This window comes from Vicugna pacos, chromosome 23 (assembly GCF_048564905.1).
Source record: "Vicugna pacos chromosome 23, VicPac4, whole genome shotgun sequence".
NCBI lineage: Eukaryota > Metazoa > Chordata > Mammalia > Artiodactyla > Camelidae > Vicugna > Vicugna pacos.
In genome coordinates this window covers 21,626,092-21,645,166 of record NC_133009.1, presented here as the reverse complement: position 1 = coordinate 21,645,166, position 19,075 = coordinate 21,626,092, and the positions used below count along the sequence as shown (strand labels likewise).

Here is a 19,075-nt window from a genome sequence, read left to right as displayed (position 1 = left end):
TACTTAGTCAAGAGTGATCAGTTCTGTCACCCTAAAGCTTGGTGTGGGTAAGGTACAATGAAGGGATGCTAGCTTCCAGAAAATGTGGGAGACTTAAGTATAGTTCTGCTCCAGGGGTCTAGTAGGTAGGGCTGGGAACCCCTAAAGATCTCTTCCTCTGTGACTTGAATTCTTGATTCTATCATAAAATACAACCCCTAAGAAAATTCTATAAGATATATTTAATAGGCGTAAAACACACCTGTAATATGAAATAATACTTACAAGAACTTCATAGTCAGGGATAGTATGAGTTCCAAGTCCTGCCCTTTCAAAAGTCACCCTATAAGTAGCATTAAGAGTATCCACAGCATCTATTTGTCCAGTGAACAGACCATCATGAACACCACGTAATCGTGCTGAGAAAAGAAACAAAAAGGCATTATGATGTTTGGGAGATACAAAGAATTGTCAAATACAAAACTGCACCAAGCATGTAATTTAAAATGGAGAAAAGTACAGTACAGTTGTCCTTATAGTTTCAAAAAAAGCATGCACTTTATTGTAGGTTTAGAGGAAGGATAAAAAAAATTTTAAAACAAAACTATAAATGGTGATTCCTAATTTGATATATGAATGAAATCATTTATCTACCAAATTTAGGGGAAAGTATTTAAAAATCATTGCTTTAAAATCTGAATTGCAAAAAAAAAAAAGCTCAACCAAGGAACTTTGGTTGTTATACTCATGAAAGAAATACTAGTAGTTCAACTGATAAAAAGAAAAAGGGTGCTAGGCAGAAAGGATATAGTAGGCTTGAGGCTGCTATCCCCCGAAAGGATTACATATAAAGGCTGGCTTCCAGGAACATAAGAATTTTGAGAGTATACCTACCATTCTCATGCTAATAAAGGTACTGTGCATAGACTGTTTGTGCACACTGTGGTTTATGATGGTTATCTGCTTTCTGATTCCTGTATGCAACCAGCCCCATATAAAAAACCTCAGGCATTGAGTCTCTAATGAGTTTCCCTGGTAGGCAACATTTGACAAGTGCTGTTATAACTTGCTGCTGAAGTAATTTGCAAGTCTTGTGTGACACTATAGGGAGGGGACTCTTAGAAGCTTGCACCTGTTTTCCTCTGGACTTTGGTCCCATGTACTTTTCCCTTTGCTTATTTTGCTTTGTATCTTTTTCCATAATAAGCCATGGCTGTGAGTACAACTATTTGCCAAGTACTGAGTCTTTCTAGTGAATCACCAAACCAAACCTGTGGGTGGTCTTGGGAACCCCTCACACAAATGAATTCTTGTGTCACTATTAGTTGAATCCAGTAACATCAGGAAAACCCAAGCAAACATCCATCATGAATGAAAAATATAAGAACATTAGCATTTAAGGCATTAAACTAGGCAAAATGATATTTCATACAGATAAAAATTATAATACATGATATTTTAATAGAACACAAATATTCAATGCACAACTGTTTATAAGAATCAACTGTTAAAAACACAATTGTAGAAGACAAAAATATCATTTTCAGTCTTTGACAGATCACATAGGGGAAAAGTAAACAGGTACACAGAAGATATGAGAAATAAAGCTGAATAAATAAACATAAATATAAAAAAAAGATCTCCAGTTATGGCAACGTGAAGAGGTGGTGATTCTTTTCTGCAAGAGACTTACATAAACTGTGCAAGATTGTCAAAGACAGCCATTTCAAGGTATTGTAAATGGACCAAATGCAGAAAACAATTAAGAAATTATTATTGTTGCCCTAGCCACAGCAATCAGGTAAGAAAAAGAAATAAAAGGTATCCAAAGTGAAAGAGAAGAGGTAAAATTGTCATCATATGAGGATGACATGATACTATATATAGAAAACCCTAAAGACTCCACACAAAAACTACTAGAACTGACCAACGAATTCAGCAGAATACAAGATTAACATACAGAAAATCTGTTGCATTTCTTTGCACCAACAATGAAATACCAGAAAGGGAAAGTAAAAAAAAAAAAACTCTTTTTAAAATCTTATCAAACCAAAGTAGAATAAAAATCAAATCAAGTCAAATCAAATCACATCAAAACAAAACAAAGCAAAGCAAAGCAAAGCAAAACAAAACAAAAAACCTAGGAATAAACCTGACTGTGGAGGTGAAAGACTTAGATGCTGAGAACTAAAAAAGATTGATAAAGAAACTGAAAATGACTTAAAGAAATGGAAAGATATTCCATGCTCTTGGATTAGAACAATTAATATTGTTGAAATGGTCATACAACCCAAAGCAATCTACAGATTTAATGCAATCCCTTATCAAATTACCCATGACATTTTTCAAAGAACTAGAACAAATAATCCTAAAATTTATATGGAACCATAAAAGACCATGAATTGCTAAAGCAATCCTGAGGAAAAAGAACAAAGATAACCCTCCCAGACTTCAGACAAAACTACAGTAATCAAAACAGTGTGTTAACTGGCACAAAAACAGACATATGAATCAATGCAATAGAATAAAGAGGCCAGAAATAAATCCATGCACCTATGGTCAATTAATCTTCAACAAAGGAGGCAAGAATATACAACGGGGAAAAGACAGTCTCTTCAGCAAGTGGTACTGGGAAAGCTGGACCACCTTATATAAATCAATGAAGATAGAACATTCCCTCACACCATACACAAAAATAAACTCAAAATGGCTTAAAGACTTATATATAAAACGTAACACCACAAAACTCCTAGAGGAGAGTATAGGCAAAACATTCTTTGACATAAATCGTAGCCATGTTTTCTTAGGCCAATCTCCCAAGGCAAAAGAAAGAAAAGCAAAAATAAATAAATGGGATCTAATCAAACTTATAATCTTTGAACAACAAAGGAAACCACCAACAGAATAAAAAGATAACCTACTGACTGGAAGAAAATATTTGCAAATGATGTGACTAACAAGGGCTTAATTTCCAAAATACACAAATAGTTTATATAGCTCAATATCAAACAAACAATCAAAAAATGGGCAGAAGCTCTAAACAGACATTTCTCCAAAGAAGACACAGAGATGGCCAAGAGGCACATAAAGAAATGCTCAACATCGCTAATTATTAGAAAAATGCAGTATCAACTGTTATCAATGAAACATCACCTCACATTGGTCAGCATGGCCATCATCAAAAAGTCTACAAATAATAAATGCTGGAGAGGGTGTAGAGAAAAGGGAACCCTCCTACACTGTTGGTGGGAATGTAAGCTGGTGCTGCCACTATGGAGAACAGTATAGAGGTTCCTCAAAAAACTAAAAGTAGAGTTACCATAGGATGCAGCAATCATATGCTTGGGCATATATCCAAAGAAAACTCTAATTCAAAATGATACACGCACCCCAATGTTCATAGCAGCACTATTTACAATAGTCAAGACATGGAAATGACCTAAGTGTCCACTGACAGATGACTGGATAAAGAAGATACTGTGTATATATACACAATAGAATACTACTCAGCCATAAAAAAGAATAAAACAATGCCATTCGCAGCAACATGGATGGACCTGGAGATCGTCATTCTAAGTGAAGTAAGCGAGAAAGAGAAAAACAGCATATATTACTTATATGTGGAATCTAAAATAAAGGACACAAATGAAGTTATCTACAAAACAGAAACATACTCACAGACATAGAGAACAAACTTATGGTTACCAGGGGTTAAAAGTGGTGGGAAGGGATAAATTGGGAATTCGAAATTCACACCTCTTGGGGAGTGATGGAAATGTTAGCTATCTTGACTGTGGTGGTGGTTTCATTGGTGTATACATCTATCAAAATTCATCAAATTGTACATCTGAAGTATGTATAGTTTACTGTACAGGTATCATAACAATACAAGTGTTAAAAAACAATTAAAATAAAATATATGTAAGATTTTCTTCTGATACAAGTATTTAAACATGTAAAAAGTTCCCTCTAAATACTGCTTTAGCTGCACCTTACAAATATTTATATGTTGTATATTTATTATCTTTTAATTTAAAATATTTGCTATTTTCCCTTGAGATTTCTCTTTTTACTTATGAATTATTTAGGAGTATGATGTTTCATTCCCAAATACTTGGGTGTTTTCAGAGATCTTATTGTTTTAATTTCTAATTAAATTCTATTGTGCTCAGAGAAATTCTCTATATTCTTTTAAACATCACTGACATTTATTAATAGGCCCGCATATGATCTATCTTGACAAACAAAGTCTGAGCATGTGCAAAGAATATGTATTCTGCAGCTCTGGGGTACAGTGTTCTAAAAATATCAAGTAGATCATCATGATTAGTAGTGCTGTTCTAGTCTCTATATTTGTACTGATTTTTTTCCCCTTTTCTCAATTACTGGTAGAGAGCTGTTAAAATCTAAAACTTTGATTGTTGATTTGTATATTTCTTCCTTTAGTTGTCTTAGTTTTTGCTTTAAGTATTCTGAACTTCTGTTATTAGGGGCCTACTAATAAATATATATTAGGATTGTCATGTTTTTCTGATGAAGTGACTTTTTGATCATTATCAAGTATCTTCTCTCTCTGGTAATCTATTTTGTCTAAGGTTAACATAGATACTTCAACTTCCTACAGTTAATATTTGATTAGCTTATCTTTTTCATCCTTTTGCTTTTAGCCTATCTGTGATTTTATATTTCAAGTACAACTATTGAAGAGAGTTGACCCTTGAACAATGTTGGGGTTAGGAGTGTCAACCCCCTGGGCAGCTGAAATCCATGTATAACTTTTAACTCAAAAGTATAACCCAAACCTTAACTACTAATTGCCCACTGTTGACTTTAAGCCTTATTGATAATAAACAATTAACACATATTTTTATGTTACATGTACTACATGCTGTGTTCTTATAATAAAGTAAACTAGAGATAAAAAATATTAAGAAAATTAAAAGAAGAAAATACATTTATAGTACTGTACTGTATTTACTGATACCATAAGTTTACTTCATCTGTTTACATGATGAATCATGTCACAGTAGCTATATCAATATTGTCTTATATGATACAAAACACTTTACATGTTATACGTATTACTAAAACTAGACATCAAAAAAGAAAAGATACTGTGAAAAAGAAACTCATTTATTTACAGGTACAATGATTCATGCATTGATAATAAACAAGCAGCAATATAATTGCTTTATGGTAGCCTACTGTAAGCAATACAATGACTTCACAGTAGTCTAGCATATATATTAATGAATGCATCATAAAAATTTTTATGGCATATAGTTTTATAATACAAATTAAAACACTTACATTTTTTAAAAGTGAGGTATAGTTGAATTACAATATTATATTAGTTTCAGGTATACAACATAGTGATTCAAAATTTTATAGCTTATACTCCACTTAAAGTTATTACAAAATATTGACTTTATTTGCTCTGCTGTACAATATATCCATGTAGCTTATTTATTTCATACCTAGTAGTTTGTACTTCTTAATCTCTTTGCCCTATCTTGCCCCTTCCCAACTCCCTCTCCAGTAGTAACTGCTAGTTTATTTTCTGTATCTGTGAGTCTGCTTCTGTTTTGTCATATTCATTGACTTTACTTTTAATATCCCACATATAAGTGTAACATAAAACATCTGTCTTTCTCTGTTTGACTTACTTCACAAAGCATAACACCTTCCAGTCCATCCATGTTGTTGCAAATGGCAAATTTTCCTTCGTTTTTATGTCTGAGCAGTATTCCATTGTACATATATGCACCACATCTTCTTTATATATCATCTGTTGCTGGACACTTAGGTCGCCCATATCTTAGCTATTGTGAATAGTGCTGCTAGAACATGAGGTGCATGTATCTTTTCAAATTAGAGTTTTCATCTTTTCCAGATATATACCCAGGAATGGAACTGAAGGATCATGTGGTAATCCTCTGTTAGATTTATCCCTAGGTATTTTATTCTTTTTGATATGATTGTAAATGGGACTGTTTTATTAACTTCTCTTTCTGACAGCTCAATGTTAGTATATAGAAATGCAACAGATTTCTGTCTAATAATTTTGTATCCTGCAACTTTAATAAATTCATTGAGGAGCTCTAGTATTTTTTTGGTGGTGTCTTCAGGATTTTCTATGTACAGTATCATGTCATCTTGTAGTGACAGTTTTACTTCTTCCAATTTGGGTTGCTTTTATTCCTTTTTCTTGAGTGATTGCTGTGGCCAGGTCTTCCAATACTATGTTGAGTAAAGGTGGTGAGAACGGGCATTGGTGTTCATTCCTGATCTCAGAGAAAATTCTTTTAGCTTTTTACTGCTGAGTACGATGTTAGCTGTGGGTTTATCATACATGACCTTTATTATGTTGAGGTTTTTTCCCTCTATACCCACTTTGTGAAAAGCTTTTTATGAACGCTGAATTTTGTCAAAAGCTTTTTCTGATTCTAGAGAGATGATCATATGATTTTTTAATTCTTCAATTTATTAATGTGGTGTATCATGTTGATTGATATGTGGATAATGAAAAATCTTTGCATCCTTGGAATAAACCCCTCGATCATGGTGTATGTATGATCCTTTTAATGTATCATTGGATTCTGCTTGCTGATATGTTGTTGAGATTTTTGCATCTATGTTCATCAGTGATACTGGCATCAATAACTGTGATAGTGGCCTGTAATTTTCTCTTTTTGTGATACCTATGGTTTTGGTATCAGTGTGATGCTGCCCTCTTAGAATGAGTCTGGAAACATTGCAATTTTCTCTGCAATTTTCTGGAATCATTTGAGAAGGATAGGTGTTAATTCTTCTCTAAATGTTTGGTAGAATTCACCTATGAAGTCATTTGTTCCTGGATTTTTGTTTATTGGGAATTTTTTAAAATTACTGATTCAATTTCATCAGTGGTAATTTGTCTGTTCATATTTTCTATTTCTTCCTGGTTCAATCTTAGGAGATTGTACAATTCTAGAAATTTGGCTATTTTTTCTAGGCTGCCCATTTTATTGGCATATAGTTGTTCGCGGTAATCTCTTATGATCTTTTCTATCTCTGTGGTGTTGGTTGTGACTTCTTTTTTCATTTCTGATTTTACTGATTTGGACCCTCTTTTTTTTCTGGATAAGTCTAGTAAAATTTTATCAATTTTTTAATCTTTTCAAGAAACTACCTCTTAGTTTCATAGATATTTCCTATTTTTTTTCCAGTCTTTATTTATTTCTGCTCTGCTCTTTATGATTTCTTTCCTTCTGCTAACTTTAGGCTTTGTTGGTTCTTTTTCTAGTTCCTTTAGGTATAAGGTTAGGTTGTTTATTTGAGACTTTTCTTGTTTCCTGAGATTGGCTGGTATCACTGTAAACTTCTCTTTAAAACTGTTTTGCTACAACCTATATATTTTGGATTGTTATATTTTCATTTTCACTTGTCTCAGGGCATTTTTTGATATCTTCTTTGGTTTCTTCAGTGATCCATTGGTTGTCCCTGCTCCCTGGGGAGAACTCTACAGTTGTTAACTATTCTCCCATTTGTGGGCTGCCCACCTAGGGTATGGGTCTTGACTATAAAGTGACTCCATCCCTCTCACCCATCTCACTGTGGTTCTTACTGGTAGATTCCAGTCTTTCTCCTCAATGGTTGTTCTGTAAATAGTTGTAATTTTGATGTGTCCATGAGGGGAAGTGAGCTCAGGGTCTTCCTTCAATACGAGACTTCAAAAAGTCTTGCACACAATGTTCTACATGATGAATACTTAGGTCATGATGATGATGATGATGATGACAATGATGACACAAATATGTCTCATATTATCTTGTTATACAGTTATTACATTTCCACACAAAGACACTCACACACATATATAACAGATAAGTTTATTAACTGTATGGCATGATGATTATTTACTATTCATTAAGTGAAAGTGAATCATCATAAAGGTCCTCATTCTTGTCTTCATGTTGAGAAGGCTGAGAGGAAGGAGGAAGAGTAGAAGTTGGTCTTGCTGTCTTTGGGGGGCAGAGGTGGAGTAGGTAGAAGGGGAAGTAACAGGCAGGAATGCTTGCTGTGAATTTATGGAAATACATCATAATTTCTATTTGACTTTTTTGCTTTTTCATATCTCTAAAAATGTTTCTATATGGTATCAGTGCTTCCATTACTTGCTTTAGTTTCAGTGCCTCTATCACAGAAGAGTCTATGCTATTAAAAAAGGCAAAAGCAGTCTTGAATAATTGGAAGTCTTCTTCTTGATTGTCTAATGTCAATTTGTTTTCTGGCACTGCTTCTTCTACATCTTCTTCCTCGTTGTCTGGCACTGATTTGGAAGCACTCATCTCCATCAAGTTGTGTTGTTAAATCCTCTGGTATGCTGTCTATTAGTTCTTGAAAATATCTGTTATCTTGAAACCCTACAACCTCAATCTTCCCCCTGCACAAATCTACAATCTCTTTCATGATTTCCTTGATTGGCTCCGTCAGGCTTTTTCTGTAACAATGATATCTTCAATAGAGTAATCCAGATTTTCATGATGTTCTCGCTACTGGGGTTCTCTTCTATAGCATTAACAATCTTTCCCCTAGAGTACTGTGTGTAATGAGCCTAAAGGTCCTTATGATCCCTTGATGGCTAAATTATAGATGTTGTGTCTGGGGGTAAGCAGACTACTTTGACACCTTCCGAGTTGAACTCATGGGGTTCTGGGTATCCAGGGGTACTGTCCAATGTGAAAAAAAACTTTAAATGGCAGTCCGTTACTGGCAAGGTACTTCCTGATTCAGGGACAAAGTATCAATGAAATCAATCCAGAAAAAGGGGTTCTGTTGTCCAGGCCTTCTTGTTGTACAACCAAAAGACTGGCAGCTGGTGTTTATTTTTCCCTTTCAAGGCTCTGGCAGCTTTATATGTAAGGGCAGTCTTGATCATAAACCCGACTGCATATGCAGAAACATCAGAGTTAGCCTATCCCTTTCTGCTTTAAATCCTAGTGCTTGATTGTCTTCCTTACTACTAAATGTGCTTTGTGGCATTTTTTCCCTGAATAGGGCACTTTGGTCTGCATTAAAAACCTGTTCAGGCAGGTATCTTTTCTCCTCAATGATTTTCTTAATGGCATCTGGGAACCTGTCTGCTGTCTCTTAGTTGACAGAAGCTGCTTCTCCTGTTATCTTGACATTTTTTAAGTCAAATCTCTTTTTTAAATTATCAAACCATCCTTTGCTGGCATTAAATTCTCCAGCTTTAGATCCTTCATTCCCTTTTGCTTCAAGTTGTCATATAATGACTTCACTTTTTCTCAAATCATATCAGAGTCCATAGGTGTGCCTTTCTTATAGCAATCCTACACCCACATAAAAGCTGTACTTTCATTAGAGATAAAAAGGTATTTTTTAAAAATGCAAGGTATTTGTGCCTGCTGGCATAACTGCAGCAATGGCTTCATAAATTCCCTTTTTTCTTTTTTCTACAATGGTCCTTATACTTGATTCATTTATCTTGAAATGGTGGGCAATCACAGCTGAAGACCTCAATACATATGTACATACAGTACGTACCAAGCAATTCAACTTTTTCTTATAATATCATGGCTTTTCTCTGCTTCTTGGGAGCAACTCCAGCATCACTGTGGTACTTCTTATGGGCTTCATTGTGTTATTTAAGGTTTATGGTATTGCACTACATACAATGAAAAATACTTCAGAACTGTAAGAGATCACTTTTTACTGTAATATGCAATTTATTGGAGATGAACTGATCACAAAGTGATGATTAGGGTCATACAGCATTTTAAGCAGATATTTGCAACACTTGAGGTCACTGCAATAACAGGAGGTTGCTATAAAGTTTTTACAGTAATACATTATGTACTACAGTTAATTTTATGTAGTTATTATTTAATACTGTATCTCTATGTTCTTTTACATTTCTCTCAACAGCAAATGTATAGTCTGTGTTTGTGGGGATAAGTTTTGATAAATTTTACTACTGTATCTTATTAGCAGTAAATGATAAAACAGACTGTCTACATATATCTTATATATTCATGATGTATCTTTTTCCTTAATTTTTCCAATATTTCAAGACTAAAAGACTCATCTGCAAATTTTTTGAAGTTGTCACACATCTCCAAAAAAATTTCCAATATGTTTATTGAAAAAAATTCATGTATAAGTGGACCTACATTATTCAAACCCATTAAACCCATGTTGTTCAATGGTCAACTGCAGTTGAGTCTTATTTTTTAAAGTAAATCCAGTCTGATAATCTTTACTTTTTAAGGACAGTGTTTAGTTCATGGACATTTAATATCATTTTAAGATAATTAAATGTAAGTCTACTATCATACTACTTATTTTCTACTCCTCTGTCCTTTCTTTCCTGACATCTTTTCACTTAATTGAGTATTTGTTAGTATGTCAAATTTAATTTCTCTATTGGCTTTCTAGATATACATCTTGGTGTTTTAAAAAAGTTATTCCTTAAATGGATAGCCACATGTAAAAGAAGAAACAAGACCACTACCTCACACACATCATATACAAAAATCAGCTCGAAACAGATTAAATACTTGAATGTAAGACCTAAAACAATAAAACTCCTAGAAGAAAACATATGCAGTATGCTCTCTGACATTGGTTTAACAATATCTTTCTGGATATGTCTCCTCAGGCAAGGGAAACAAAAGCAAAATTGAACAAATGGAATTACATCAAACAAAAAGGTTTCTGCACAGCAAAGGAAACCAACAAAACAAAAAGACGACATACCAAATGAGAGAAAATATTTGCAAATCGTATATCCAATGAAGGACTATATCCAAAATATATAAAGAACCCATACTCAACAACAAAAGACAAACAACCCAATTAAAAAATGAGCAAAGGAGCTGAACAGACATTCCTCCAAAGAAGACATACAGATGGTCAACAGGCACATGAAACCATTTCTGGTGCTGCTACTTTCTGTACTCAAGGTTCCATCTGCTATCATTTCCCTTTAATCTGAAAACTGCATTTGACATAATATCTAGTGTTTATTTTTTTCCCCATGAGAAGTCAGTTGCCATTTATATCACTGTTCTGCATATAATGTTATTTTTCTATGATTTTTTTTTCAAGATTTGTTCTGTATTTTTTCTGTATTGTGTCTAATTATGGGTTTTGTATACATGTAGGTTATATGGCTTGCGGTTTAGAGTACTGTGGATCTGTACTTTTTTTTGTAATCAGATTTGGGGAGGGTGGCCAAGATGGTGGAGGAGGAAGACCTTGAGCTCACCTCTTCCCACAGGCACACCAAAATTACTATTTACAGAGTGATTATTATGAGAAAGACCAGAAGACTAGCAGAAAAGATCTTCTACAACCAAAGATATAAAGAAGGAACCACAACCAGACAAGTAGGAGGGCAGGGACGCAGTATAGTCAAGAACTACACTTCTACATGGGTGACACACAAAGGAGAGGATAATTACAACTGCAGAGGGTCTCCCCAAGGAGCAAGGGATCCGAGTCCCACGTGGGTGTCTTCCAACCCGGAAGTCCTGCACTGGAAGACAAACCCTCAGAACGTTTGTCTTTGAAGGCCAGTGGGGCTTACATCTGGGACAGCCAGAAGGCTGTGGAAAATAGAGACTCCATTCTTAAGACTGCACACAAAATCTCACAAGCTCTGGGATCCAGAGCAGAAGCAATAATTCAAAAGAAGCCTGGGTTAGACCCACCTGATGATCTTGGAGAGCTTCCCTCACAAGCAGGAGGTAACTGGAGCTCACCGGGGGGATAAAGACAGTGGTGGCAGCCATTTCTGGGCGCTTGTTCAACCATGAGGACTCTGGTGCTGCCAAGAGCCATTTTTCAATCTTCCCTCTAGCTTATTAAGGCTGGGACCCAGCCCCGCCCAGCAGGCTGTCTGCACCAGTACTGGGACGCCTCAGGCCAAGCAGCTAGCTGGGCAGGAACACAGCCCCACCCACCAGCTGGCCAGCCATCCAGGAGTCCCTGATCCCACAGCAGCTTTAGGCCCTGGCCCTATCCACCAGAGGGCCCAGGTCCGGCCACTGACACCAAGGCGCTGCAACAGTCCCAAGACCCCCTAGGGCCCCGCACCAGAGACCCTGGGACCTGGCTTTGCTCCGGAGTGGGCCAGCAGTGGCCAAGGGACCAGCCTCACCCACTACTGGGCAGGCACCAGCCCCCAGACTCCCTGTTTTCTGGCATCACCCACCAAAGACTAACTCTGGGACTTTCAGGGCCCTGCAGCCAGAGACCCTAGGAGTGGCTCTGCCATCAGTGAGCTAGCATTAGCCCCAGGACCCAGGCCTCACCTACCAGTGAGTGGGTACCAGCCTGGGGACTCCCTAGGCCTTGGCCCTGCCCCTCAGCAGGCCGACACCAGCTCCAGTACCTCAGGCCCTGCAATGAGAGAACCCTGGACCTGCCAGTGGGCAGGCACCAGCCCTGGGATTCCCGCACCCTCACCCATCCAACTATGGGTGGACACCAGCTCCAGGACCACTAGTTCCACAGCCCACTGTGTCAGAACCAGCCCACAAACCAGCAGGCATGGATCAGCCCCAGTACCCACTGAGCCCTGGCTCTGCCCACTGGCAGGCTAATACCAGCTTTGGGACACCTTGGGCCCTCAGCCAGCCACTGCAGGAACTCCTTCAGTCCACCAGTGGTGGGACACTAGCCCAGGGAACACCAGGGACTTTGACCCACAAACCAGCACGCTGGCAGCAGCCACTAGATACCCTGGCCCCCTCAGCCAATAGCCCAGGATCCAGCCTCACTCACCAGCTGAGATATCCCAGAACCCCACAGACAGCTGTGTCAGGAACTGTCCTAGCCACCAGCACCAGATCTGGGATCCTGGCCTATAACCACCCACACCAAAACCCAGCTCCGCCCACCAGAGGGTCAGCACTAGCCCCAGGACTCCCCACCCGCTTTCGCAACCAGCCACCTTGTGACCCAGCCACCTTGTGACCCAGCCCCATCAACCAGCAGCCCTCCACAAGGCAGAGTCAAGCAACCAACCAGAAGGCGGCCAGCCACACCTACCAGAAGGCCTCCAAGTAGTCAGCCCACCACAACAGAAAGACCCAGGCAGCCCATGCAGGGGGCATCCAGAGCGTATAGCTCTGGTGACCAGAGAGGAGTGCGCTGCTGGGATGCACAGGACCTCTCCTACAAAAGGCCACTTCTCCAAGGTTGGGAAATGTAACTGATGTAAGTGCAATCATTATGACATATAACTTACAGTGCTGTATGTCAATTATATTTCAACAAAACTGGAAGAAGAAAAATTAAATCTTTTTGTCTATCTATGTGCCATTATGCCTCTCTTCTCCTTTTAGGGACACTAATTACATATATATTATATTGCTTAATATTCTCCTACAGGTCTCTGGGGCTCCTGTAATGCTTTTTCCATTTTTTCCCTCCTATTTTCACAATGGATCATTTATACTGATCTAGTCTGAAGTTCAATGACCCTTGTTTTTGCTGTTTCCAATATGCTTTTAAACTCATTCAGAATTTTTCTTTTCAGATACTATACTTTTCAATTTTAAATTTGTTTTATCTAAATAATTTCCACTTACCTATTGAGATAGCCCCATTAATTTATGACCATATTTACATTTAAGTTATTTTTTTCTTTATTTCTTTTTATTATTTTAAAAACAAAGCATAGTCAGTTTATAGTTTGTGTCAATTTCTGGTGTACATACATTTGAGGTCTTGAACATGTTTTATAACAGTTATTTTGAAACTAATTCCAATGTCTGAGTTATCCTAGCATCTACTTCTACTGATTGCTTTTTGTCTTGACTACAAATCTTGTTTTCCTATTTCTTCATAGGTCTAGCAATTTTTTTACTGTATGTTGGACAGTGTGTTGGACATTTTCTGGTCAACAAAAAATTACAAGCAATTCTTTTTGGTCCTGTCATATAGCTCTTAAATTTTGTTAGAGTTAGTCTGTTTCAGTTATGAAATTAATTTAGAGCATCTTCATTTCTTAATGAGGCCTTGTGAATTTTATATAATTTTCCATTGTCACAAAGTCAAATCTTTTGGGTTTTTCCCCCATCTATTTAAAAATGTAAAAATCATTCTTATCTTATAGACCATATATAAATAGATGGCAAACCACATTTGGCCCACAGGCCACAGATTACTGACACCTCTTCTAGACCAAAGGGAAATTTTAAAAAGTTCTAGTAGTTGATTCCTACAAAGCTTCTCTCATATGTTGATACATTCACACCCATTCCTTTTCTCCACTGTAACAAGAGTAGCTACTTACAGACCCTCTGTAAAATTTTCAGCCTTATCAAATAATACTGCCAGTCCTTAAAATTTTGTGCCAATTAACTTTTAAGGATTTCCTAATTGGGTCTATGCATCATTCTACTCATACCAGCATTTCTCTGATTAGTAGCTATGTTGTAGACTTTGTGTCTGTACTTATTTATACGGAATTTTTAGAACTAATATATTTTTTTCAGGAATGCCATCTCTCTCTCACTCTATCTCCACACCCATTCCCAGACTAATTTTGTTAAGAGAGAGACCACATCATCTGTAACTTCTGTACATGGTAAGTTATTACTAAATCCATTCTTCTCTTTTCTATCTGCATTTCATATGCATGATACAGTCTCCTCCCTGTTATCCACCCTTCCTCTTCATTACCCATTTTTACAATATGATGGAAACATGTACCACTTTTATAGCCAGAGAAAAAATTATATAAATATGTAATTCAAGGTTCCCTTTCTTCCAAAAAATATTCCCTGATTAATCCAACCATTTTTCAAATCCTTTCAGTACTATTACTACCCTACCTACCCACATAACACCTTGTTATTTCTTATATTACATAAATTATAATTTTATTCACCAAATTATTAAGGATTAACTTAAACTTGAGGTTTTGGTGGTACTTTCCCTCAATACTGAAACTGAGGTGAACATATAGAGTCATCATCTACAAATTGACAGTTTAATTAAATTTTGTAAAAGTGTAAATTCTATCTACTGAATAATTTAGTTTTATTCAGTCATTAGAAATGGACTATTTCTAAACTCAAAGATCATGAGAACAATGGTGTTTGTGAACTAACCAGGTAAGACTGGTTAGAAAGGAAAAACAATGATGAGGAAGCAAAAACAGAATTCAAAATTTTACAAATTTAAATAATACACTTATTCCAGTGAATTTTAAGTTTCATCTTTAGGGTAGTTTGCTTTACTTTATGTTGTGGTAGACATTGCTTTGAACAGGTACACTTTCATCCAGTTACATTAAAAAACCAACTTCACAGATGAAGGTACAGTAAACTCTATAGTATACTGCTACAGAACTAAGGTTAAGTTTTCTAAATCTAAAAGCCAGTGTCTAATAAAGGCAATCTTGGAGAAAAATTACAAGTCAAAATAGTATTAAGCTTATCTTCACTTACCTGTAACTTTGGTTCCAATAACCAGAGGCAAAGGAATTTCATCTGGGAGATCTTTGAATTGTGAAACATCTGCAACTTTCCTTTGTTGTAACAGCCTTATTTTCTGCCGTTTCTGTTTTAATGCTGATCTCTCTTCCTCAAAAAATGCAGAAGAACATCTAGAATAAATTATAAAAATCATATAAACTGATAACTGTCCTATATGAAAATTTCAAATCAGACCATCCATCTCACTACCCCCTTTATTCCTCTCATTCTTTCGAGGACTGTATTTAAAAATGGGTTCTCAGAAATAATCACTTTTTTTCTTCAAAGTAAATTGCCTTTATATCTTTTTAAAAACAGGACCTCGCAAGACTGAAAGATACACAAGCAAGTCTAGATTATTCCTTCCTACAAAGCATGAGGATTTGTTCACCATCCTTTGCAAAACTGCATTTGGATCCCAGGTCTCCTCTTAAGAACAAAGTTCAATTTCAATATTCTATTTAGAAGAACATGATATTTTCCCAGGGACTCAGTGAGCATATCAACATAGGAATTAAAGATAAGTCTTGCCACTGTGTAAACTTTTAATCATTACTTCCTGCCTTGAAGTATGATTACTAAATCTACTCTTATTTTTAGGCTTATCTTACTTCTGTTTTCAAATTCTAGGATAAATTAAAGGTATTAAAATACAGCTTTCATGCCACAAAATATACATTGTACCACTATGATACGATATAAAAATATCACTACAGTCCAGATAATGAACATATGAATGCATCAATCAGCTCCTCAAAGTTTCCTTGTGCCACTTGATTATTCTTCCTTTGCTTCCTCCCACTTCTATATCCCCATTTCTCAAGCAATCACTAAGTTGCTTTCTGTCATTATAGTTTCTATCTTCTAAACTTTTATATAAATGGAATCATCTAGTATATACTCTTCTGTCAGGCTTCTTTCAATCAGCATAATTATGCTAAGATTCATCCATGTTGTTGTATGTATCAATGGTTCATTTCTTTTTACTGAGACATACCCTATTCTATGGCTGTATCACCATTTGTTTACCCATTCACCTGTTGGTGGACTTAGGGGTTATTTCCAGGTTTTGGCTATTACAACAAAGTTGATATGAACACTTGTGTGTGAGTTTTTGTATAAACATATGCTTTCATTTCTCTCGATTGAAGTAGTGAAATGGCTGGATCATAATGTCAATGTTTGTTTAACATTTTAAGAAAAAAAGGAAGATATACAGATGGCAAATAAGCATATGAAAAGATGCTCCACATCATATGTCATCTGGGAAATGCAAATAAAACAATGAGACACCACTACATATTTATTAGAAAAGCCAAAATCTGGAACACAGAAAACTTCAAATGCTGGTGAGGATGTGGAAAAACAGGAACCCATTCATTTCTAGTAGGAATGGAAAATGGTGCAGTCATTGGTGATTTCTTGCAAAAGTAAATATTCTCTTACCATAAAATCCAACAATCATGCTCCTTGATATTTACCCAAATGAGTTGAAAACTTACGTCCACACAAAAATCTGTTCATGGATGTTTATAGCAGCTTTATTCATAATTGCTAAAACTTGGAATCAATTGAGTTCTCCCTCAGCAGATAAATAAATAAACTCGTACATCCAGAGAATGGAGTATTATTCAGCACTAAGAAGAATGAGCTATCAAACCATGAGAGGACATGGAGGAAACTAAAATTCATATTACCAAGTGAAAGAAGCCAATCTGAAAAGGCTACATTCTATATGAGTCCAATATATGGCATTCTGGAAAATGCAAAGCTATGAAAACAATAAAAAGATCAGTGGTTGTCAGCAGTTCGTGCAGATGGGGAGGGATGAACTGGTAGAGCACAGAATATTTTTAGGGCAGTGAAAATACTCTGTAAAGTATGGTGGATATACGCCATTATACATTTGCCAAAACCCATAGAATGTACACCACCAAGAGTGAACTCTAATGTAAACTATGGACTTTGGGTGATTATGATGTGCTGATGCAGGTTCATCAACTGTCACAAATGTACCACTCTGGTAGAGGACACTGATAATGGGGGAGGCTATGTATATGTGGGGGCAGGGGTATATGACAAAGCTCTCTATCTTCCTCTTAATTTTGTTATAAACTTAAAACTGCTCTAAAAATTTAAGACAGAAATAAAGAGAGAAAGAGAGAAAGAGAGAGAGAAGAGAAGAGAAGAGAAGAGAAGAGAAGAGAAGAGAAGAGAAGAGAAGAGAAGAGAAACTGCCAAATTGTTTTTCAAAGTGGTTGTACCATTTTATACTCCCACCAGTGGTGTATGAGAGTTCAAGTTTCCCCACAGCCTTACCAACACTTGGTATACTTAGTCTTATAAATTTTCAACACTGTAGTTTTAATTTGTATTTTCCTAGTGACTAATTATGTTGAATGTCTTCTCAAGTGTTTATTTAATATCCTACATATTTGGTGAATCACCTATTCAAATCTTTTGCCAATTTGTTAAATGGGCTGTTTGATTCTTATTACTGAATTTTCAGAGTTCTTCATAGATTCTGGATATACTATACACTTTCAGCAATGAAATTTTATTTAAATAGCATTTTTGCATAGTTAGTACATTTATAGGCTTCTAATTTAAAAGATTCTAAAGGCACTGAAAACTCTTAAATATTTGTTCCTATTTTGTCTTCCAGAGGATCATTATTGTAAGTTTTGTAAATGTCCTTCACTGATACTTTAGGCATATACAAGCAAAAAATGCTTATGTTCCCTTCCTATTTTTCTCAAATAGCTACAATATGTTATGTTGTATATTTTGCTTCTTAAAGTATCCTAGCAATCACTTCCATATCCCTACACAGGAACTTCCTCTGATTTTAAGTTATGATTTCACAGTATTCTACTATATTGGGGTACCACACTTTAATTAAACATTCCCCTATTTATGGACATTTAGGTTTTGCCAATCTTTTGTTACTACAAATAATACTGCAAAAAAATAACTTTGTACATGTCATTTTACCCATGCACAAGTATTTCTGTGATCTAAATTCACAGAAGTACTAGATTAAAGCATATGGAAATTTGTAAATTTGATAGATATTACCAAATTGCCCTCCACAGAGGTTATACAAATTTAATCTCACCAAGAAGAGTGACTTTTTCACCACACCACTGCCAACCCAACATATTAAAACCTTATGAGCTATGTCAATCTGATAGTTAAAAAATAATACTTCAGCATACTCTGATTTTATTTTCTTATTATGAGTAAGATTAAACTCTTTTCATCTGTTTGAAAGAGCCATTTCTTTTTGCTTTCCTACAAACTGTCTGTATAAACAGACATTTTTATTATGGGTTATTTGACTTCTTTTATTTTTTACTGATCCATAGTTCTTCACATATTAGGAAATTAATCCATTGTCTGTGATAAGAGTTACAAATATTTTTGTTGTTGTCTTTTGACTTTGTTTATGGGTTTCTGGGGGGAGGGCAGGCAATGCAAAATGTTATTATTTTTATGAAGTCAAATTTACTGATATCTTCTTTTATGGTTCCTAGCTTTGGGACCTGTTAGAAAGAACTTCTCCAATTCAAGATCAAAGAAAACTCTCCTATAGGTCCCCT

At 35.9% G+C, this 19,075-nt stretch overlaps 1 protein-coding gene across 3 annotated transcripts in view; it reads right to left on the bottom strand.

The window, feature by feature from the left end:
* LIN9 (lin-9 DREAM MuvB core complex component) overlaps window positions 1-19,075 on the bottom strand; it is a 62,391-nt gene that overhangs the window by 12,914 nt on the left and 30,402 nt on the right. For all 3 annotated transcript variants that reach the window (XM_072948647.1, XM_072948645.1, XM_072948646.1), the window contains 2 exons: window positions 15,447-15,604; window positions 265-398 (listed from right to left, as the gene is read on the bottom strand). In XM_072948647.1, coding sequence (XP_072804748.1) covers window positions 265-398; window positions 15,447-15,604 — 292 coding nt within the window. The remainder of the gene's footprint in view (window positions 1-264; window positions 399-15,446; window positions 15,605-19,075) is intronic.